At 43.5% G+C, this 24841-nt stretch overlaps 1 protein-coding gene across 2 annotated transcripts in view; it reads left to right on the top strand.

Moving 5' to 3' along the window:
* The window catches only part of LOC120515064 (interferon-induced protein 44-like), an 82960-nt gene extending 70428 nt beyond the window's left edge, over positions 1 to 12532 (top strand). Inside the window, exons 4-6 of one of the 2 annotated variants that reach the window (XM_039735784.1) lie at positions 3728 to 3898; positions 8849 to 8949; positions 11979 to 12532. In XM_039735784.1, the coding sequence (XP_039591718.1) occupies positions 3886 to 3898; positions 8849 to 8949; positions 11979 to 12173 (309 nt within the window). In that variant the 5' untranslated portion in view covers positions 3728 to 3885 and the 3' untranslated portion in view covers positions 12174 to 12532. Of the gene's footprint in view, positions 1 to 3727; positions 3899 to 8847; positions 8950 to 11978 lie in introns of both variants that reach the window. The other variant, XM_039735783.1, reaches the window with a different exon arrangement.
* Positions 12533 to 24841: the final 12309 nt, after the last annotated feature.

The raw sequence follows: 24841 nt of genomic DNA, 5'->3' as shown, positions 1-24841 counted from the left end.
GTTCCTCACACCCTCACCCTCTGCTTCCTGTGTCTGAGCCAATTCTGCACCCATCTAAAAACATCACTCTGAACTGCCACTTCTTTTAGTTTGATGTCCACCCTCTCATGTGGCACCTCATCAAATGCTTTCTGCCAGTCCACATCAACAATCTCATATCCTTCACTTTGATCGTATCCTTTTTGTTGCCTCTCAGAGAATTCCAGCCTGTTAGTAAAACACGACCTCCCTCTTCTGACCCCACACTGACTGTCCTGTCCTTGCCAGGTGTTGCTCAATCGTATCCTTAATAATTCTTTCCATTAATTTTCTTTGATGCACATAAAGCTTACTGGTCTATAGTTGCTTGGATCTGCCTGGTCACCCTTTTATATAATGGATCATATTTGCCATTTTTATCCCTGCGAGGGTTATAAACTGTTTCATAACCTGGCAGAACTGGTTTGGATGCAACAGAACCTTCTGCCAAATGGAAGTGGGACCAAGAGACCAAGGTAGTGGTGGTCCTCCAATGATAAGCTTTGTAATGCATTGCTTTATAAACACCTCTTTATTGGGGGCAAGGTTCCCAATGATCATTTCTCAGTCCTGTTGTAGAACTGCACGGTGAGAGATGCTGCAGTTCCTGAACAGACAGTGATGCAGCTATTCAGAACACTCCTGGTGGTCTCATGTCCTGGCTATGTTTGCTAAATCTTGTCTTTCAGGTTTTGACCTTGGCTAGTCAATTTTTACAATACATGCCCTGTATGATCAATACAATGCTTATAAACACAAGCGAACAAACAGCACATGAACATAAGTGCGTGCATTTAGCATATAAAGGCAACCAACACAGTATGAAGTGCAAGAACATTTTCACGCAAATACAGTGCATCCGGAAAGTATTCACAGCGCATCACTTTTTCCACATTTTGTTATGTTACAGCCTTATTCCAAAATGGATTAAATTCTTTTTTTTCCTCAGAATTCTACACACAACACCCCATAATGACAACGTGAAAAAGTTCGCTTGAGATTTTTGCAAATTTATTAAAATAAAAAACTGAGAAATCCATGTCCATAAGTATTCACAGCCTTTGCTCAATACTTTGTCGATGCCCTTTGGCAGCAATTCAACCTCAAGTCTTCTTGAATATGATGCCACAAGCTTGGCACACCTAACCTTGGCCAGTTTCGCCATTCCTCTTTGCAGCACCTCTCAAGCTCCATCAGGTTGGATGGGAAGCGTCGGTGCACAGCCATTTAAGATCTCTCCAGAGATGTTCAATCAGATTCAAGTCTGGGCTCTGGCTGGGCCACTCAAGGACATTCACAGCATTGTCCTGAAGCCACTCCTTTGATATCTTGGCTGTGTGCTTAGGGTCGTTGTCCTGCTGAAAGATGAACCGTCGCCCAGTCTGAGGTCAAGAGCGCTCTGGAGCAGGTTTTCATCCAGGATGTCTCTGTACATTGCTGCAGTCATCTTTCCCTTTTATCCTGACTAGTCTTCCAGTTCCTGATGCTGCCACCACCATGCTTCACTGTAGGGATGGTATTGGCCTGGTGATGTGCGGTGCCTGATTTCCTCAAGCGTGGCGCCTGGCATTCACACCAAAGAGTTCAATCTTTGTCTCATCATTTTGTTTCTCATGATCTGAGAGTCCTTCAGGTGCCTTTTGTCAAACTCCTGGTGGGCTGCCATGTGCCTTTTACTAAGGAGTGGCTTCCGTCTGGCCACTCTACCATACAGGCCTGATTGGTGGATTGCTGCAGAGATGGTTGTCCTTCTGGAAGGTTCTCCTCTCTCCACAGAGGACCTCTGGACCTCTGACAGAGTGACCATTGGGTTCTTGGTCACCTCCCTGACTAAGGCCCTTCTCCCCCGATCGCTTAGTTTAGATGGCCGGCCAGCTCTAGGAAGAGTCCTGGTGGTTTGATCTTCTTCCACTTACAGATGATGGAGGCCACTGTGCTCATTGGGACCTTCAAAGCAGCAGAAATTTTCTGTAACTTTCTCCAGATTTGTGCCTCAAGACAATCCTGTCTCGAGGTCTACAGACAATTCCTTTGACTTCATGCTTGGTTTGTGCTCTGACATGAACTGTCAACTGTGTGACCTTCTATAGACAGGTGTGTGCCTTTCCAGATCATGTCACATCAACTGAATTTACCACACGTGGACTCCAGTGAAGCTGCAGAAACATCTCAAGGATGATCAGGGGAAACAGGATGCACCTGAGCTCAATTTGGAGCTTCATGGCAAAGGCTGTGAATACTTATGTACATGGGATTTCTCGGTTTTTGTTTTTAATAAATTTGCAAAAACCTCAAGTAAACTTTTCATGTTGTCATTATGGGTGTTGTGCGTAGAATTCTGAGGAAGAAAATGAATTTAATCCATTTTGGAATAAAAGCTGTAACATAACAAAATGTGGAAAAGTGATGAAGCGCTGTGAATACTTTCTGGTTGCACTGTACTTGGTGAACTTCAGTCCACCATAATGGATGTTAGTACTGCTGCACAAGCTTCCTCCAGATACCACATGATGTCACAAAGGTAGTCAGTGCCTTTCAGGAGAACCACCAAAAAGGAGCCAAAGTCTATAAATCTCCAAAGAGAGTGGGTAAACTGTAACCCTTGATTTAAAGATTTAAAGAAGACAACAACAAAATATAGTCCCCTAACATGAAACTCAAATCTGAAAAAACAAATTAAATCCAAATTCAAATACCAAAGACAAAGAGCCAAACGTCCAAAATCAGAGGTCAAAAATGGATACTTAGAACATTAAAGAAGAACAAAGAGACTCAAAAACGATGACCCATGGGCTAATGCAGTCCACCAAAAGTGCTGAGGCCTCACTGTGTTATGTACATTAAGTCATTATACCAGTTCTGCTTTGTTCTCTGTGTTTTAACAAATCTGCATTTCTATGTGGACCAGTTCAGTATTTAGTCACTCGTATCATCTGCACTTGCATTTTAACTGAGCATTGGTCACAGTGCTTTATACAGAGTGATGTACAAAATAAGATGTTGTTAAGTGTGTATTGATTTACCTCATTTATTCTTTTAGTGTGTCACTTTTCATTCTTATTCTTGACTAATTTTCCAATTTGTATTTTTCTTACAACTTATTTTTTGCTGTTTTGTGAAACACTCTGATGAGCATTCTTTATATGAAAATGTCCGTTAGAAATAAATGTTGCTGTTGTGTTGAGCTTATAAACCAGCAGTGTCATTGGAGCCCCGACCCTTTGGATTCAATACACAGAGCAGAAGATACATAACAAACTGAATTGCCAAATATTACAAGAACACAATAATTTTTAAAATCAAAAACATTATATGAAATTAGACTGAACAAAATTAATCAACAACAGAAAATAAACATTTAAAAACTAAGAATATGTTATGAATTGTTTATTTAAAAAATTCTCTGCAATTGTTACTGTCTTTGGATATATTAGGTCCCTTCATAATTTCTGTCTCTAATTTTCACCTCATTTTGGAGTTGTTTGTTTTATGTTTCATTTTCTTGCAGTGCATTGCTCTTTTATTGTGAATTATGGTGAACATTTCATGATGAGCACTCAAGTGTGGACAAGCATAAATTATGTGGTACATTTCTGTGTAACTAATTGGAAATAACCAGGAGAAAATGCTTGTGAATAACAGTAGATATGTGTTTGTGTGTCTGCGGGCTGCACCCTCGTCTCTTATTAATCTGTCCTTTTCTTTCCAGTTCAATCCCAAAGCACCAATTTCAGATAAATTCAAATGCTACAGAGAGAAGCCCACACTGGCTGAAAGGTGCACTGCATTGTCTATGTTGTGGAAGCAAGCAAAGTCAGCCTCATTAGTCAAGTTCTGTTGCAGAAGTTTAAGTTCGTCCAGTCCAACATGAACAACAGGGTGAGTAACTGCAGCCTGGCAGAGCCTGATGGGACATTAATCAGGAACGAGACAAATGAGCCCATGAGAGGAGTAGATGACCTTCCAGTAGATTAAGTGAACACGGCCATTCTCTACTGCCCTCCAGTGACCAGAGCTACTCGAGTAGCAATCAGGTTGTTCCTTCCATTGTGTGTAACAATAGTCTGGTATTGGGATACTTTGTGTTATAAATGAAGTGATGTGACCAGCACATGCATGTTGTTTCATCGCTTTGGTTATTATGCAAAACACTTATTATGATGATCCCATGAATGTGTTTATATAAAAAACCTAACTGATGGGTTGTCTCTGGTGGTCCTTTGTTTTACTTAAGCTGAGCAGCAGGACTGTGCAATTGGACTCTGATTCTCTGATTTAATAAGCTGGACGACAACAGCCACTTTTAAGGTGTTCATTCACTAATAAAACCCACTGATACGGCAACTGCAAAGTAATTTGGTTTTAAATGTACTATTTTACAAGCCGAGAGATGACTGTTTACAATGGTAGCTCAGGTGGACCTGCTGCTTGGTTCAGCGACGGGCCATTTCAGAATGGCATCAACTTTGGAGCACTGTGGCCTTACGGTACCCCACCCACCAGGTAGCCTAAATATTTGGCTTCGCTTAACAAAGAAGCATTTCTTGGGATTAATCCAGAGCCCGGCCTCACTAAGTGTCCGTAATACCACCCGGACATGCTGTAGGTGTTCCCTCCATGTGCTGGAATAGATGACCATGTCATCCAGGTAGGCAGCACTGTATGAGTTATGAGGCCCGGAGCACTTTGTCCACCAGATGCTGGAAGGTTGCTGGAGCCCCGTGTAACCCAAATGGAAGGACACGATACTGCCAGTGTCCGCTAGGGTACTAAACATGTTTTTTTCTTTGCGGAGTCCGTTAAAGGAACCTGCCAGTACCCTTTGTCATGTCAGTGTGGTCAAATATTGAGCCTGTCCAAGCCTCTCGAGGAGATTAGCCCACGCATGGCATTGGATAGGCATCAAATTGGGAGACTTGATAAAGCTGGCGGAAGTCATTGCAGAACCTCCAACTCCGTCAGGCTTACCACGAGCACAATGGGGCTGGACCAGGGACTATAACTTTCCTCAATCACACCTAGTTCCAGCATGCGCTTGATCTCAAGCTCCACTTCAGCCCTTTTGCCTTAGGAAGACAATGCAGGCGTTCTCGGACAACAACCCGGGCTCTGTCACAATGTTGTGCTCAATCAGAGAGTCCTTCCGAGACTGACTACCTCCCGAGCGGTCCGGATAACTGTTTCCAGCTCCTGCCGTTGTCTGGGACTTAAGTCTGTACCAAAGTTAAGGCTGTGTGTGTGGCGAAGAGTGGCCGGGGGCTGGCGGAGGAGGGATCGGGGTCCCTGTCCTTCCACGGTTTCAGCAGGTTCACATGATAAACCGCTCCTTTGGCCGGCGATTGGGTTGACTCACCAAATAGTGACCAGTCCCTTCCTCTCCTTAACCGTAGGGGCCTTGCCAATGGGCAAGCAACTTAGAGTGGGAGGTAGGCACTAGGACCATGACCCGATCTCGGGTGGAACTCCGAAGAGACGTGCAGCGGTTGTAGTAACGGCCTGTGCTGCTTGGCCTCTTCCATGTGACTTTTAAGGAGGCCAAATCTTTCCAAATCTATCGCATAACTGCGTGATATACTCTAATATGTTTGTAGAGGAAGAGCCTCTTCTTCCCATCCTTCTTTAGAATATCTAATATGCCCGAGGTTGTGCCCATACAGTAATTCAAAGGGGAGAACCCGTGGAGGCTTGTGGGACTTCCGATAGGCAAAAGGGCGAGGGAAGGAGCTGATCCCAGTTCCTTCCATCCTCGCTGACCACCTTACGCAGCATTTGTTTGAGAGTCTGATTAAACCTCTCTACTAATCCGTCGGTTTGAGGATGATACACCAGGTCTTTAAATGCTTTATTTTCAGTAACTGGCAGTCTCCTTGAACATCTCTGAGGTGAAAGGGTCCCCTGTCCATCAAGACTTCCTTGGGGATACCCACGCCAAAGACCCTAGTAATTCCGTGCGATGGCTTTAGAGGTAGCTGAGCAACAGAACAGCTTCGGGGTATTTTGTAGCATAATCCACGAGGACTAAAATGTACTTGTGTCCTCAGGCTGAGGGCTCTAGGGGTCCGACCAAATCGACCCCAATTCTGTGGAAGGGAATGTCAATTAAGGTATAGGAATGAGAGGAGCACAGTCCCTTCTAGGAATTTGTCGCAGTTGACACTCCGGGCAGGAGCGCAAAAGCGGCGAACCTCCTCATTGATCCCAGGCCAGTAGAAATGGAGCTTGATCCGCTACAGAGTTTTCGGTGCTCAAGTGACCACCTAGGAGGTGGCGTGTGCTAGCTAGCAGACCTGCGGCTGGAAGGTACGCGGAATTAGCAGTTGCTTTCTCTCCTGCCCATCATGCATTACTACACGATAAAGAAGGTCGTTGTCTAAAACAAAGTGAGGGCCCTGTGGCATCGGCTGATTAGTGTGCTGGCCATTGACAAGGACCACTGCATTTTTAGCAAACTTCAAAGAGTCGTCATTCCATTGCTCCTTCTAAAAGAAGCCGGCGTCTCTTTAAGTGGAACCGCAACAAGGAGAGGGTCAGCGTCGACCTCAAGGGCGTGGTTTCCTCCGTTCCATCTCGGCGTCGGTGGATGGCGTATCCAGCCGCGTCACTCGTCACTCAGGGAAGCTGCCGTCTCTCTGCCGGCTGATTACACGGCGTGGAGGCAGCCTGAGACGGCTCATTCCCGTCTATAACGAGGCCCAAAGTAATCCTGGGAGTGGTATGTGTCTCACGCTTTTAATTTCAGGCCAGTCTTGCCCCAATATCACGGGTGTGGAGGATCAGGAGGATTGCCACGGTTAATTTCGAACTGATCCCCTTAGCTGATGACACAAGCAGAAGTCCTGTACCAGCGGGTTTCCCGTGGACACAGGTTATACCAGCCTTAAATTTCAACCACTGTTGCAGTAGCACAAATCGGGCAACAATGGAAATGTTGCTGCCGGTATCGAATAGAGCAGGCGTTTTATACCGTTAATGATCACGCACCTGTGTGTGGGACCGCCAACGGGTTTATCAGAGCACACCAACTGCTCCTCCCCCTCCACCTGTATTCCACCTTCTTCCCAAGCGGTTTTGCCTGCAGCCTCGGGACACCGGCACAAGCTCTTTGTTGTACCTTGGGGGGTATTAGGTTTTGGGACATACCCCGGTTGAGTTTGGTTAAAGGGCGGTTCAGCTCCCCGAGATTGTGAGGCCATCCTTTGTCTTTCTACGAGCTCTATGGGCTCTGCCATGTTTTTAAATTCTCTACCCCAGACCGGCTGGGTGATGCCCGGGGGTAGTGTGTCTAGAAGCAGGTAGAAAGCCACCTGCTCTATTATTTGAGAGGGCTTCAGTTCCTGTGGCTGTAGCCACCCCTACTTTGCCCATAGGGACCAGGCTTGTTGAGGGTGGGCGCTCTGGGTCGAACCTCCAGCTTTTCAGGGTACTCACCTGCCAGTCTGGGGCACCCCTAGGTGGAAATCGGGGCTCTGGCTTTACAGGGAGGTGGGCACTCTCTCAAGAGATCATAAACAGCCCTCTTTGCCTCCCCTTCCGAAGCAGCCCAAGTCTGTGAGCTCCTCCCAGCACTCCCTGGCCTGTCTAGGTTGCCTAGTAGAGCATGCTGGGAGCAGAGCCTGTACCAGGCCACTACAAAACACGGGACACCTTCCCCGCCTAGAAACTCTGCCCGGTACACTCCCACCTGGATGGGTTGCAGGTCCTGTCCCCTTCTCTTCCAGGACTTCTCGATCCTGCTGACTACACAAATGTCACAAAGATGAGACATACTCAAGATGAAGGTTTGGGGCAGCCACCCGTATATTCTGGTATCCTGGCTGCAAAAGTCGTTATTTCTTACAGTAAACAGCACTGATGTGCATACCATAGAGTCCACAACAAGACTGAGGGGAAAAGGCAGGCTTTTAAAGGGGAAGACAGGAAGTGAGGTCATAAGGATCGGGCACGCGTGTTCATCAACCATTGGATCAAGCCGGACATGACATCAGAGGGCGGTGCTGGTAAGGTCTACTGCCATTGGCTCGGTACCAGAAGTAACGTCAAAAGAGCCAGGTGGAATCTCCCGGGAATGGTCTACAGGAAAAGGGAGAAAAGAGTCTCTCTGCCACATCCCGGCATGCCTCAGAGCTGCCTTCACTCAAGCCCTTTAGCTGCTTCCCATGCGCGTGTGTGGCAACAGACAAATGTGTGAAACACACAACAGCAAATCCAGCACCTTCACACGTAACACACAGGAAAAATATACAAATTATCCAGATCTCTGTGCTTATCTTATGGAAGACTGCACTTGTGAATAATCAAGACAGGCATGCAGGCAATTAAAACGGTGTGGATGGTGTCCCTAAAATATAAGAAAAATATAAGACTCACAAAATCACTTTGTGGAAAAAGAATCTCTATAGTCAGCTTAGATAATCCTGTAGAATTATGAACATCCCTCAACTCTTCCAAATAATCGGAGGTGGAGTCTGCTTTACTGAGATTCTGAAGTAAATGGTCTTCCTCCTGGAATCCAAACCGCGTCTCATTACGGTTTCCTTCATTTTGCTCGTGACATTTTCAGATCACAGCAAACACAAACGAAATAAACATCAGTGAAAGAGAGCTGCCTCAGTCCTGCCATGGGTTCGGAAACCAGAGACAACTGAGATGAATCTAATTAGACAAGAAAAGGAAATGGTGATCTAATAATAAATAATTATCTCATATTCGATTAAAAATCTTTAAGATTCCTTAAAGATTTGTCAGGGTCTTCTTCATTCTGTCATAAGGGATGTGAGAAACAGAAAGTACCTCCCAGAATTTCACGGACTCTCCTCTTTTTGTCCCACAGGGATTCCTCAGCTTGTGATAGTCACTAAGATAGACGATGCCTGTGCAGAAGTTGCAAATGACCTGACCAAAGTGTACCAAAGCCGCTACATTTATGAGAAGGTGAGTCAAAGTGACAGAGAGAGTGCAGCTATTCATGAGCCTTGATCAAGTGACAGTGACATTATTATAGTAAGGACAGTAATGCAGTGGTATCTGAACTTTCAGAAATTCTGAGTCATATCTCCAGGTTTCTTCTTTCTCTGAGTTGCCATCTTGTCCATGACCTCTGAACTTTCACATTTGTGCTGTGATGGAGTAACTGAGCCTGCCCAGTCAGGAGGGTGATGTCAGATCCAGACCTGACCATATACCTGGGCTGGTTGCATTTGAAATGGGGTCTCTTTTAGCTTCTCCACATGATACTTGGTATTTACTCAGCACTTTTTACTAATATGGTTTAAGTTATAAAGCCTCTACCGTCATTCGAGTATCCAAAAGGAGCCCAGCAGTATCATTGATGAAAAGGTCATCTCTTGTCCTGATATCACATCACTAGTGGCCTTTTTCCAGTGTCTTAAGTGCTGGAAGGAGACAGCCAGGGTGAATGGGCATCGATCAGGCTGTTCAGCCGTGAGAAGAGTAGAAGCCCTGGAGTGGCCCCTGCTTCTCTCTGTGATGTCAGCCAACAATGTTCACAATTCTACCCACTGTGTGTCGCTTGGTCTGTGTGAACTGAGAAATGCAAAATTTGAAGATGGGCTTCCTGAGACATGGCATACTAGTTTTTCACTATTTTGTTGAGCCTAAAAGTGCGCAAAATGTTATTTTGTTTTGCAAAATTAAATATATTTTGAGTCCCAAATCTACAATGCATACAAACAGATCGTCATGAAGGTTTAGGAGTAAACTAACGTAGACCACCTTAAAAAACAGTGTAGACTTAATTTCAGTCATGGCCATCCATCTCCATCACTCCTCCTCCTGTGTGTGCGCTGGTGGGACAGCAGGCCAGTTCTGGAAAGGCATGATGGGCAAGGAACTGCTCCTCAGGTGCAGTGGATTGGTTTCAATGGAGATTTCTTGCCCTTCTCCTCTTGTTGATGTGTCCATTGTTCAAAGTGATGGATTCCTTCATTTATTGTCCATCTCCAAAGTGTGCAGTCCTCAGCATGTTCCTCAAGCTGCATATGTCAAATGGAGCAAGCCCTGAGAGAATGTCCTTCCATCATTTCTTGGTACACCTTGAGGTCAGGATCCTTCCAGCAAGCTCACCATACAGGACCATCAGGAAGCCGAGACTCATCCATTCAGATAACATGCCCGATCCAGCAGAGGACACGGTTAAGCAGCATGGCTCAATGCTTTTGATGAGTTGTATTACAAAATTTTAGTGTGTGGAAGCCATTCCTCCCAAGTGAAGCCCAGAATCTTATGGAGGCAGTGCGGATTTGCTTGCTGTCCAGGACTCACATCTATAAAGGAATGTTAATATACATACCATGTGATAAACCACAACCTTGGTTCATGTGGAGATTTTGGTTACAAAAGACACCCTTGCATAGGCAGCTGAATGCAGAGGAAGCTAGTTAGAGGCGGTTCTCAATTTCTTCAATCACAGAAGCACAAGGTTGAGGAAGGATTGTATGTTCCCCTGTGTCGTCTTGCCAATCTTGATGTCCACTGGAGGATCTGTGTGCTGGAAGGCAGTCTGAAGGGTCAGTGTCTTGGAGTTGCTGATTTCATGGCCCATTCAAGAATAGGCTGAATGTATGGACTCAATGGTCCTCTGCAGACTTCCTGGGTGAAAAGCTACGCCTGTAGCTCATAAATGTTTGTCGAGGAGGTTTTCAAGGAGCTGGTAATCTTCAGAGGTTGAACATAATGCCATCCAGACAGTACCAACCAATCAATCAATCAACATTTATTTATATAGCACATATTCATACAAAAATGTAGCTCAAAGTGCTTTACAAAATGAATACAAAAATAGAAGACACAATAAAAATAAACATAAGTCAACATTAATTAACATAGAATAAGAGTAAGGTCCGATGGCCAGGGTGGACAGAAAAAACAAAAAACTCCAAAGGCTGGAGAAAAAATAAAATCTGTAGGGTTCCAGACCACGAGACCGCCCAGTCCCCTCTGGGCAATCTACCTAACATAAATCAAACAGTCCTCTTTGTATTTAGGGTTTTCATGGATGGACCAGAACTGCACTCCATCAGTGGTGGCCAGGGCACATCTGGAGAGAAGGCAAATGTTGAAAAGCAGTGGAGCCAGGACACTATCTTGCTTGACACCAACAGTGATTTTGAAGGGAGCAGATGTGTCCCTGCCAACAAGGACCTTCACCCTCATTCCGTCATGGAAAAGACAGGACATAGTGAGAAATTTTGGATGACATCCAAACTTCCCAAAGTATTTCCCAAAGCATCTCACGGTGGGCGGTGTCAAATGCTTTCCATAGGTCGATGAAGGCAAAGCTGAGATGGGTTCTTCACAGCCCTATTGGGATCTGGGGTGGCCGCCAGGTGCTGCTTGGGTCCCTGAGCCTGCGTGGATGACTCTAGCCCTACCCAGAAGTACAATCAGAAACAGGTGATCAAACACCTGGAGCACTTCGGGTGGGCTATAAAGAGGCCAGCAACCACCACTCAGTTACCAGAGTTGGGAGGTGGTGGGCGACACTAGACAGGAGGAGTGGTGGTTCCAGAAGGAAGCATTTTGTGTGCTTACTTGGACTGTGTTGTGCCTGTAGGGTTCATGGGAAGATGTCCCCAAAGGTGAAGAAAAATAAAGTCTTTGTGTGTTTTACGTGTCTCAGTGTGAGTCTATTCCGGGTTGGGCAATATAGTACAGTATAGCGCCCTATATCACAGTAGTTAATCAGCAGCTCTAGTCAGGGTGTGCTAAACTGAAGTAGTGAGTCTTCAATCAGGGATTTAAAAGCTGAGACTGAGGGGCACCTCTTATAGTAGCAGGCAGACCATGAACACTGTAATATAAAATGAATGGACCTGTGGGCTCGACCACCATCTGAGATGTTTCTGTCACTGTACATCAAGTCTCATCTGGGTTTGTCTCAGCTCTCTTCTTCATGTCGACCCTATCAGCTCACCCTCTTCTTTTCTGTTTTTTATTCCCAGGTAACTCAACTGGCACAGGTGTTGGGAGTTCCCCCCTCTGCTATCTCCCTGGTTAAGAACTACGCTGTAGATTTCGAGCTCAATCTCAATATGGACGTCTTGATCCTGACGGCCCTCCAGCAGATGTTGAGAGCTGTTGATGCCTGCTTAGATGAAATGAAGCAGAGAGGCCTCATTCAGGAGGGCAGCTCTTAGTATTTTTAGTCAGTGGTAGTCCAGCAGTTTCCTTTTTACTCTTCATTCATTTTATTTTTCTAAAATGGTGCAGATTAATGTGAACTTCAATCACAAAGGCTACATTTTGATTTTGCTTTACTGCCTGCGCTTGTTAATTTGAGAAAATGTTTTATTTTTAGCAAACATGGTGGCCTGGTTAGTACCCGACATTTCATCTTGTCTCTTGTCTTACCCTTGATTGTGACAGTGGACATAGCAAACTTTGATCTTCATTTAATCCAAATCTGTCAATAAAGGTCATGTAATGTAGGAAACATCAGGCCCCTTTACATTTTCAGTTAATTGTATAATTTAAATAAAAAGAAATGCAGATTTTACATGTGGAAAAACTAAGTGCATCCCAACATTTATCACCACCTCAAAGTCCTCAAATTAGAATCAGGACATCATCAGAGGGGTCTCGTCTGAGCCTGCCCTCCTGTTATTTAAAGATCTGACATTTAGATGGATTTGCTTGTGTGTATGTTGTCATTATCATCATCATCAAGAGCTGAATGAGGCCATTGAAAGAAGTGTGGCAAGTGGTTCTATTAGAAGACCACCTGCAAGTGGGGAAGATCTCAAACAACTGCCAAAATTGCTCGTCAGGCTGATCCAGCAAAGTCAAAATGCTGACAGAAGTCCATAAGAACCCCAAGAACCCCTAGGTAGCTCCTGTCACCGTTGATGAATGAGTCTGCACAAATGAGGTCTACAGTACATGGCAGGTGTGCCTGGATGAGCACTTTGCTGTTCACAACTACAGATTCAAGACTGAGCAGGAACACCTCAGCACACAAAGGCTAGGACTTCTGAAACAATGTGCTCTGAGCAGAAGTGGCAAGGACAGAGCTACTTGTCCATAGTAGCAGAAGACATGTTTGGCAGGAACCGAGCGGCATTTGAGCAGAAGAACCTGATCGGAACTGTAAAGTGTCATTGTCATTGTGATGTGATTGTTTGTTGCTGCTTTGCTGTATCAGGGCCTGGGCAGTTCATCATCATAGAATCCGCTAGAATTCTTCATTTATACCACAGGGTGTTTGAGAAAAATATGAGACCATCTGTCCAGGTTATGACGTTAAACTCCATCTGGTCCTTCAACTTGCAGGGAAATCACGAGGGTTGGTGGTGGGATTGTCACTCCAGCCACCGTAAAAAACTTCACACATCTCCAAAATGCCAGGTAGGACCCCTTTCTGCTCTGCTGCGCTCGCATTATGAAGGGATGGGAGAAGTCCTCAGGAGCCTCATCCTGGGAAGTGTCAAAACCCGAGAGCCAATGAGGTCAGGCCTGTTCGGGATCAGAACTGGTGTGGTGCTGGGCGTCGCCCGCTGCTTGGCAGTCGTCATGTGGTGGATGCAGCAGCGCGCTGTATCAGTGAATGCTACCCAACCTGACCTGATCTGTCAGAAGATTGACGATGACCCTAAATATATCAGTAAATACATCAAGGAATGGCTAAAAGATGGAAAAGGAGGATTCTTCAAATGGTCACGTCAGTGCCATCAAGGCGATTTGGGTGAAAGCGGGCTGCACGTAAGACACCCCTCAGACACCATGCAACTGAAAGGGTTCTACATGGAGGAGTGGGAGGCTCTTAGACACTTATTGGAAACGTTGACTTCAGGAGGCAATACAGCTAGGGGGACTTAAAAGATGAAAATGGCAGGTCTGTTTATTCTTCAATGGATAAATAATCACAAAGTCAGATTTTCATTTATTGTTCACTTCTACATCTCCTTTATCTAAAGATTCTGTTTAAATGAAGTTCAAATCTGTCTAATGTCTACAAAATGGAAAAACCCTTCGTGGGGTGTCCTTACTATTTCATGTGACTGTATGTACCAATACTTTACACCAGTATCCACCAAAACTCCTACCCACATCCAGTAGCAGGCCAGTAGAGGAACACCAGTCAAACCAGTCTGTAGGAGACCCTGGAGGAAGTAGGAGCCATGGTGGGGATGTGCCGACTTCCTCTGGACACGGACTCAGCCTGGAGCCATGAGGAGCCATGTGGGAGCCATAAGGAGCCATGAGGCTCATCTCCACACCACGTCATTGGTGTTACTGGGAGTGCTTTTGGTGTAAAAGGCGCCCCCTCTTGTCTGCTCCCTACACATCCCTCACACTTCCTCATGTTTCTTTCATTTCCGTCAGCAGTTTTGTTGTTCATTTCCTGTTACTGTGTTAGCATTTCCTGACTACCACTTATAGACGGTTGATGGTTTCCCTGCTTTGCTTTCCTCAGCGTTTCTTGCTGATCTAACACAGACGTTCATCATTATATGAATATTGTCAGTCAGTCATTATCCAACCTGCTATATCCTAACACAGGTTCACGGAGGTCTGTTGGAGCCAATTCCAGCCAGCACAGGGCACAAGGCAGGAACAAATCCTGGGCAAGGTGCCAACCCACCGCAGTACATGAATATTGTGCACTTGAAAACTGATTTGTAAAGCATCTTGAGCTTGTGCTGACTGTATCGAAGACATGTAATTAAATAAAGTTTGCTATGCAGTAGAAATTCATATTTTGAGTTTGCTTATTCTTCTCGTTTGTCCATCTTTTATTGCACATTACAATTAGATGCATATTCGGGTAACTAACATCTCTAAACTTTTTAGTGTGAGTGAGTGGGCCCAGTGGTGGACTGGCATCCTGTCCAGGGTCAGTTTCAATACTCTGACACTCTCAGCTGGATTCATTTGACTAGAAGACATGTGGATGGTTATGAATTCTGGCTGACAAACTCCGTCCTGATGCCCCCTGTAGTGGCGATTGTGCTGTGCAGAAGGCGGGGGCCGAGGGAGGGACAGTGAGAAGAAGCTCATGTGATGTCACCAGGTGTAGGACTTATCCTGTCAGCTCCTGGCATAACGATGAGCTGCTCTCAGGGTCTTTGATATTCACATCTGGACTTCAGCAGCTGCCACAATTCAAATGTCTGACCTCGGACGGATTGGGCTGTAGTCCTGCTAGCGGCTCTTGATTTTCACTCCATCTAGTGGAGCCATCTGCAAACTGGGGATGGACTCGTGACACAATTAATATCCACTTACTTGTACATTTAATATGCCAGTTCAAAATAAACCAGGGTTTGTAGAATATTTCTTTGTAATTTAGGAAATAGTTTTGCTTTTTTTAAAGATTTTTTATTGCCCTTGTCTATTGTTGTTGATGAACTCACTTTGTTACACATGTCTGCTGTGAGCTTTAATTGTAATTGGAAATGAACGCTATTTAAAGATGGCGACTGTTATATAAAACATAGCTCTTACAATGAGCCAATAGCACATTACATAGAAAAGACAATGGATATGACACCATCTGCTGTGAACTTTGACCGGACACAGACAGGCGGACATCTTTGTTTCACCCAACACACGTTTATTGTCACCATATTTACAAATTAGTGCACTCACAAACCCCAGTGCCTCCAGCACCGATTCCCCAAGTCCAGGCCACACAGTCCTGTGCCTCTTTTCCTCCTGGCCGCCTCCAGTCCTCACTCCAGCTCCGTCCTCTTCCACCCAACTTCCACTAATGACTGGAGGAGGCCCCTCTTATAGGAACCGGATGGGCTCCAGCTGCTTCCCGGCAATCTCCCTGGACACCCCGTGTGGCGGAAGTGCCGGCTCGCATTCGGAAGCCGTCGGGTGTCCCCTGTTGTCTTCCCCGGCACTTCCTGGTGTGGCGGAAGTGCAGCTCCTGGGATAATCAGGCACTTTGGCGCCACCTGGCAAATAACAGCCGGTCCCTACAGGGCTGGGCTTCCAAGCCCTCTACCCGAGGCCTCCAGCATAACCAGGGCCGGACGCCCCTCTCGGTCTGGAGGAGGCACAAGCCCTCCTCTGGTCCTCCTGGCGTCCCGGCCGGGCTCCAGCCCGACCAGGGACCACACTGCCTTGATAAAAGTTTGTGTGTGTGTATCTGTGTGTCTTTCTAGTTGCTACATCTGCCATTCTAACAGATGGTGCATCACATACATTTGTAATAATAAAATGCATTGCAGTTGTCATTCCAACAGATGGCATATCACACACATTAACACAAATTTTATGAATCCCATACCAATTGGCAAATAACAGAGACACAGGCATTGTATTTGTCACTCCAACAGAAGGCGAGTCACAAACATTTGTAATAATAAAATGCATTGTCACTGTCATTCCAACAGGTGGCGCATCATACACTTTAAGACAGCTTTTATGAATCCCTTACCAATTGGCATATAAAAGAGATACAGGCATTGTATTTGTCATTCCAACAGATGGTGCATCACAAACATTTGTAGTAATATAGTGCATTAATTTGTAATGCTAACTAATGTTGCATCAGAAACATCTGTAGTAATAAAATACATTACATTTGTCATTTCAACAGATGGCACATCCCAAACATTAACACAGCTTTTATTAATCCCATAATAAATGGCATATAACAAAGACATATGCATTGCATTTATCATTTCAACAGATGGCGCATCAGAAACATTTTATTACTACAAGTGTTTTTGATATGTCATCTGTTGACATCACAGATGAAAAGCAATTTATTACTAAATGAATTACAAAACCTGGTAACTCTGAAGTCTACAATGATATTTAGATTTGAACACATTATAGATGGGCAGCACAGACAGTACATTAAATAAAACATCAGACAGTTGGTTGAAGAAACGGTCATACAGTACTCAGTATGAGTGACTGCTGAGCAGCCTTATGATCTGAAGATTAAACACTGCATTTATACCACACAATAGACTGGCGCCCGGTCCAGGGGTTGTTCCTGCTCTTTGCCCCGTGCTTGCTAGGAAAAGCCTCAGCTGTTCCACCACCCTGCTCAAGATGAAGATCTAGAAAATGCATAGATGGATGGATATACAGTGCCATTAAAAAAATATTCACCCTTTCCTGCTTTCGTCTCTTTTGTTTATTTCTAACACTTGATTGTTTCTGATCTCCAAACAAATTTAACAAACAAGCTGAGTCGACATAGCACACTGTTTTTGATCATTTGATTTATTGAAGAAAGAAGGGACACCAACACCTGTCTCCCGTGTGACAAACTAATTGCTCCCTTAGTTCCTCAATCAACCAATGAATCAAAAAAACTCAACACACCTTATCTTGATGGTTGCCAGCACATTGGAACCTCAACATCATTTCAACAGGACTTTTCCAGCCATGTGAAGTTAGCTTAAGGATCTCAACAAGCAGCACATCAGGCCTCGATCAAAAGAAATTCCAGTCAGGAAAGGGTCACAAAGCAATCTTTAAAACCTTGAGACTCCAGCAAATGAGAGCCACCATTTCTAAATCGAGAAGACTTGGAAAAGTGATAAATCTGCACAGGAGTGGCCAGCCTGGTGAAATGATGACAGGAGTACACAGGAAACTCATCCGGGAAGTCATAGAAGAACATTGACAAACATCTAAGGAACTGCCAGCCTCTCTCAGCTCAGTTACAATACGATACAATACCATTTATTTTTGTATAGCCCAAAATCACACAAGGAGTGCCACAATGGGCTTTAACAGGCCCTGCTACTTGACAGCCCCCCAGCCTTGACTCTCTAAGAAGACAAGAAAAAACCCTTGTAGGGAAAGAATGGAAGAAACCTCGGGAAAGGCAATTGAGAGAGACCCCTTTGTACGTAGGTTGGGCGTGCAGTGGGTGTCAAAAAGAAGAGGGTGAATACAATACACCGAACAGAACACAAGTCATCCTCAGTACAATATAATAGTAAATTAAAAATATTACAAGTATGGAGCAAAAGTTAACAGTAGATGACATCACATAATACAATTTGGATTTGTTTAGAGTCCTGGAGACCTTGGCCATCAAGCTGCCTCCCTCTATTGGCCATTCCACAGCTGAAACAGCGCTGGCCCGTACAGTCCGATGAAAGGACCCCTCTACCCGATGATACCTGTGATCCTCCAATTAGGGATGACTTTACTTTAGGCAGGCAAAACAACTTGGCAGGTGGGCCGTGGCACCAAGTGCCACATTTGAGTACCAAGAAGAGAAACAGAAGAGGTGAGGGTTAGTATTGAATTATAATCTATCCTGTTACTTATGTTTTAGTGCTAATGACTAACAACAGAGATGCAGTCTGTACAGTTAATCAGCAGCTCTAGTCAGGGTGTGCTAAACTGAAGTCGTGAGTCTTCAGCCGGGATTTAAAGGCTGAGACCGAAGGGCATCTCTTATAGTAGCAGGAAGACCAGTCCACAGTTTAGGGGGTCCTGTAGCTAAAAGCTTGACCTCCCACTGTTATTTTATTAATCCTTGGAATCATAAGCAGATCTTAATGTGCACTCTGTTTTGTAAGTCATGATAAGTTCAGATAAGTAAGCCGGACCTTGGCCATTTACGGCTTTTATATATTAAAAGGAGGATTTTGAAATCTGCCCTAAACTTAACCGGTAGCCAGTGTAAGGATTTAAGAACTGGAGTTATGTGTTCATATTTTCTTGTTCTTGTAATAATTCTTGCAGCAGCATTTTGGATTAACTGGAAGCTGAATAAAGAACAGTTTGAACATTCAGTGAACACCGCATTGCAGTAGTCAATCCTACTAGAAATAAATACAGGAATTAATTTCTCAGAATCCTGCATATTTAGAAAATACCTTAATTTCCAAACATTTTTAAAATGGAAGAAACATGTTTTGGACAATTTTTTAATGTGCACTTGATATGATATGAAAATGATATGCTAGAGTCAAAGCTAACATCGAGATAGTTGGGTGATTCAGTAAAATTAATGGTGACTCCAACCAAGTTGAATAATGACAATATATAATATCAATGTCATTCCCTCCAATAATTAACAACTCTGTTTTATCGGTGTCAAAAGATAAGTAGTTCTCACCTGTCCACTCATTTAATTCACTAAAACAACTAATTAAAGACAACATCGGAAAACTTAATTTGGTCTAAAAGAAAAGTAGAAGTGGGTGTCATCTGCATACGAGTGAAAATTAACATGATGACTCCTAATGAGAGATCGCAGTGGAAACATGTAAAGTGTAAACAGTAAAGGTCCCAGTACTGAGCCTTGGCAGGACACCATATCTCAGTTCTGTGCATAATGATGGAGTCCTGTCAGCACATTGTAATCGATTTGACAAATAAGAATATGTCGAATGCTGCACTTAAGTCTGATTACATCGTTACAGTGGAGTTTCCTTCATCAGAATATATTAGAATGTCGTTTACAAGACGTGTTAGTGCCGTTTCTGTACTATGACCACTGTGGAAGCCAGACTGGATATTTTCAAAGAAATTGCAATGCTTAAGGTGTGACTGAAGCTGACTGGCAACTATTTTTTCAAGTATTTTAGAGTGAAATGGTAAATTTGAAATGGATCTATAGTTATTAAGAATGTGTGGGTCTAGGTCTGACTTTTTAAGTAATGGTTTAATGACTGACACTTTTAGTGCATCAGGTACTGTGCCATGCAATAATGAACTATTGATAATGTTAAGAATAGGCGCTGCAAGAACATCTATCATGCTTTTAACTAGTTTTGTTGGCACTGAATCAGGGAACAAGTAGTGGGCTTTATTTTAGAAATTAACGTTAAGACTTCCTGCTCAGTTACAGGATTAAAATATCTAAAGTGCTGAATGCAATGTGAGACAGGGTCTGCTAAGCTAGTAGATAGATAGATAGATAGATAGATAGATAGATAGATAGATAGATAGATAGATAGTGAAAGGCACTATATAATATGGGTACATATCCATACAGTAGCGATGAAAGGCTCTATATAACTTAATTTATTAATTGAAGACTGATAAAAATGCAGTACAAGTTAAAAGTGCAGCACACCACCGTGTAGAAGAGGGCGCTCGCCACAACCGTCTGATAGAACATCTTCAGCATCTTACTGAGGATGTTGAAGGACGCCAGTCTTCTAAGGAAGTATACTCGGCTCTGTCCTCTCTTGCACAGAGCATCAGTGTTGGCAGTCCAGTCCAGTTTATCATCCAGCTGCACTCCCAGGTATTTATAGGTCTGTACCCTCTGCACAGTCACCTCTGATGATCACGGGGTCCATGAGGACCGAGGACCATGAGGGCCTCCTAAAATCCACCCCCAGCTCCCTGGTTTTGCTGGTGTTCAGTTGTAGGTGGTTTGAGTCGCACCATTTAACAAAGTCCTTGATTAGGTTCCTATACTCCTCCTCCTGCCCACTCCTGATGCAGCCCACCATAACAGTGTCGTCAGTGAACTTTTGCACGTGGCAGGACTCTGAGTTGTATTGGAAGTCTGATGTATGTTGGCTGAACAGGACCAGAGAAAGTCCAGTCCCCTGCAGCGCTCCTGTGTTGCTGACCACAATGTCAGACCTGCAGTTCCCGAGACGCACATACTGAGGTCTGTCTGTAAGATAGTCCATGATCCATTCCACCAGGTGTGAATCTACTCCCATCTCTGTCAGTATGACAGTATGCGGTTTGTACTATGCTGAGATCTGGGATCTTATATTTTTAATTTTCTCATTAAAGAAGTTCATAAAGTCTGTACTGCTAATGTCTGTTGGTATTTTGTACTGTTATTCTGAAGTCCTATTTGTTAAATTAGCCACTATGCTAAATGAGGATTTTTATTATTGCTATTATTGTAGAATAGTATTCTGAGCGAGCTTTAAAGAGAGCTTTTTTTTTATTTGTTAACACTCTCTGTCTATGCAATTTGAAGGACCTGCACCTTTGTTGTTCTCCATCTGCGCTCCAGTTTTCGACACTCTAATTTAAGAGCTTGAGTGTTTTCATTAAACCAGGGAGAGTTTCTATGTGCTTTGATCATTTTTGTTTTAAGGGGAGCCACTGTGTCCAGAGCATCTCTCAAGGTCACATTATAATGTGATATTAGCTGATCTAAATTGTTTTCCAAAATTACACTCGACTTACTCAAAGTATCTATAAATTCTGATCTAGAATTACAATCTCGATGTCACACTGTCTTTGTTTTAATCTGTGATTGTATTGGTGAGAGCAGGACTAAATCAAATGTAATTAAGTAGTGATCAGAAATAACTTCATTTAATGGAGTAATATTTAAATTTCGAATTTCAACTGTATGAGTTATAATGAAATCTAATATGTGGTTATGATTATGGGTTGGACCTTTGAAACTCCTGAGAAACTCCTACTGAATTTACAAATAAGTAAAACATTTAGTAAAAGTGTCAGTTTCCACATCAATGTGTGCATTAAATTCCCCCATCAGTACTACGTGATCATAATTTATAGCCAAATCAGACAGAAGGTTGCTAAAGTCAGTCATGAACAATGAATATGGCCCTGGTGGTCTGTAGACTAACACTATAATTGTGTTGGAATCTGTTTTAATATTTTAGATGAAAGCCTCAAAGGATGTGAAGTCGCCTACATTTTTACAAGTAATTTCCATTTTGTTACAATAAATTACTCCAAGGCCTCCTCCTCGACCATAATCTCTAGACTTATGAAGGTATGTGTATCCATCTGGTGATGTCTCAACTAATGTCAGATTTACTAAACCAGGTTTTAGTAAGAAGACACAGATCAGATTTTCTACTTAATATAATATCATTTACCAAAACAACAACAACAACATTTATTTCTATAGCACATTTTCATACAAACAGTAGCTCAAAGTGCTTTACATAATAAAGAATAGAAAAATAAAAGACACAATAAGAAAACAAAATAAATCAACATTAATTAACATCGAATAAGAGTAAGGTTCAATGGCCAGGGGGGACAGAAAAAACAAAAAAACTCCAGACGGCTGGAGAAAAAAAAAAAAAATCTGTAGGGATTCCAGGCCATGAGACCACCCAGTCCCCTCTGGACATTCTACCTAACATAAATGAAACAGTCCTCTTTGGATTTAGGGTTCTCACGGAAGGGCTTGATGATGATGGTCACGTAAATTTCTGCCTTTTAATCCTTTAAATCTTTTATAAACAGCTTTACTGCCAAGAGAGTGAATGTTCAATAAGCAGCATTTAAAACTGCACACTTCTTTCTGAACTGGTGATATATTTTTTGTTTTAATTTGAACTACGTTACTATTCCAGGTGCCCCTGGTGGAGGCTCTGTTTTATCCCTTAGTCTAATTATACATCTTATTTTTTGGTTATCAAGTAATTTAAGGTCTGCATCATGACTAAATCTACTGGATGCCACACAACAGGGATTATTGGTAACAGGTTCAGGATAGTAACAGTTGGGATAAACAACAGCCAGCTCTAATTAGTCAGCCAGGCAGGTTTGCTTTCATATTTTGGAATAACATAAACGACGCCCCAACCCAATTTGGATGAAGTCCATCGCTCTTGAAAAATCCAGGCCTTTCCCAAAATCATCCCAATTGTTCACAAACACTATACTTTTATTTGCACACCAGGTTTCTAGCCAGCAGTGAAGGGAATGCAATCTGCTATAAATCACATCCCCTCTATATAATCTTGGTAAGGGGCCAGATACAACTAAATTCTGACATTTTCTTTAGCTTTGCTGCATAGAGAGATGAAGTTCCCCTTTAAAACCTCAGATTGCTGTAAATAAATATCATTAGTGCCGACATGCAGCAATAAGACAGATACTTCATCGTCAGTGACACAGTCCAATTGAGCCTCTATGTCAGAAATCTTCGCCCCGGGAGGCATTTAACATTAACTGCTGGCTTAACATAGTTTGGACTTCTAACATTCTGCACTATGGAATTGTCAATTATGAGAACTTTTTTGTGCTCGGGATCCACAGAGGCGCTGCAGAGTTCTGAGAATCTGTTCTGGGTCCAAACTGGTGACCTGGGTGCCAAGGAACTAATATTTGGCTTTTAAGAACCCCGTCTCACTGTTACCAACTCACTCTTGGCCTGGATTGGTGCTGCTGACTTTGGCCGCACACCAACTACAGTGGGACCTGGAAAGACTGAAGCCAAATCAGAAGTAGCCAAATAGTCGATCCGGTTTGCCTAATTGCTATCAGGGTCCTAACACGGCCCTCTAATTTGCATAGTTTTCCGACCCACTCTAAATTAACTAAGCACTTTTGGCAGGTGAAGCTGTCTGTATTGTCAGCTGAACTGTACGTGCTGCAGGACAAACAACACATAAACATGCCCTCAATGGGCACAAATGACGTAATACAGTCCAACTTAGCTTAACACATTGCTGGTCTCCAGATCACAGATGTGTCATGGCGAACGGAGTCAGTGACAACAAGGAAAGTATCCAAAACCCAGAAAACCACACAGCACTATGCCAGCTTCAACGTATTCCCAAACAAATACAAATCTGAACCTTCACGTCTATTGCTGGGTAATAGTGCTAATCATTGTGCCGCCATGTCTCCCAAAGCATCACTGTAATAACTGCTCGCATACACACACACACAGACACACACACACACACACATATCGGGAACATTCTGATTTTTGCAAGAAGTTGTCTCCCTTGTATTTTATCATTATCAGAAGAACATTTTTCCTTAAGCTTTGATCAGGGTTTGAAGGAAAGATGGTTTGCATGTTTAGGAACATTGTTTAAGCTCTTCATTTTGCCAAATAGCATACATACTGTAGTTTAATCCAAATTAAATCAGAGCTCTGGTTAAAAACAGTGTTAACACAAGCATGTAAATCTATATAATAAAAGCCCAGCGCCGTGTCCGTGTCCGGGTCCGCGTTCATTTTGGCTGTATAGCCGCCCCGTAGAAAAGCCCCAGTCCGTCCCCTCTCAGAATTCCTGCTGACACCCCTCCGTTCTTTCCCCTTTGCTTTTATTTTTCCTGTTCCCGAAAATCTTTTCAAAACAAAAGTAAACAAATAGACAGAGCGTCACGTTACGCGTCTTCTCCCTCTGCCTATTAAATAATCAATAAAATGAAATAAAAAAATCACGAAAAGAAACAGAAACCACAACCTACCCTTACAGCGTCCACCGCGCTTCTGGCGTTACAGCCAAACACATGGTGTATGCAGGTTATGAGGTGTGCACTAATTAACGCCCGTACTACAACAGATTATATTGTTCATATACTATTAACTATTTACAGGGATCAACTCTTTTGGGGAAGTTCATAACAAAAACAAAAAAACTTAAATCATAAATAACATGTGCACTTGAGTATTTCGAGCCCAGCGTCTGAGTGGATGGTTCCCCTGGTCACCAATTGTGTGTTTCACTATGCCTTTCCGTCTTCAGCTACCCATGTGCACTTGTACGGAGGAGACCTTACTGAACAATGCTGAAACGAAACGCAACTAAACCTGCTGCTGCGAGATAGGACACATTACAGCGTGATCACGAAGCAAAGAGGCAAAGGCGTGACAGTCGCTCGCAAGAAACGGACACTCGGCATTCACACAGATTAGCTCAACGACGCCTCTCTGCCGCTGCGAAAGGCAACTGAAACCCCTACAGAGAGAGAAGACAGATTACGGCGTGATCGCGAAAGAAAGAGGCAAAAGAGTGCAAATGAAACACACGACGAGAGGTCTTTACGATTTTGTTCTTTTCTGTATTCCCGGTAGGAATGGCTGACTATTACTTTGATGGCTCATATCAATATCGGGTGTTTGTTACTTTGTTTGTCAAACATTTGAACTGCCTCATGAATGATGGAGACG

This window comes from Polypterus senegalus, chromosome 14 (genome assembly GCF_016835505.1).
Source record: "Polypterus senegalus isolate Bchr_013 chromosome 14, ASM1683550v1, whole genome shotgun sequence".
Classification (NCBI taxonomy): Eukaryota; Metazoa; Chordata; class Cladistia; order Polypteriformes; family Polypteridae; genus Polypterus; species Polypterus senegalus.
The sequence above is the reverse complement of the archived record's forward strand: the minus strand, read 5'-3'. Positions and strand labels throughout refer to the sequence as shown.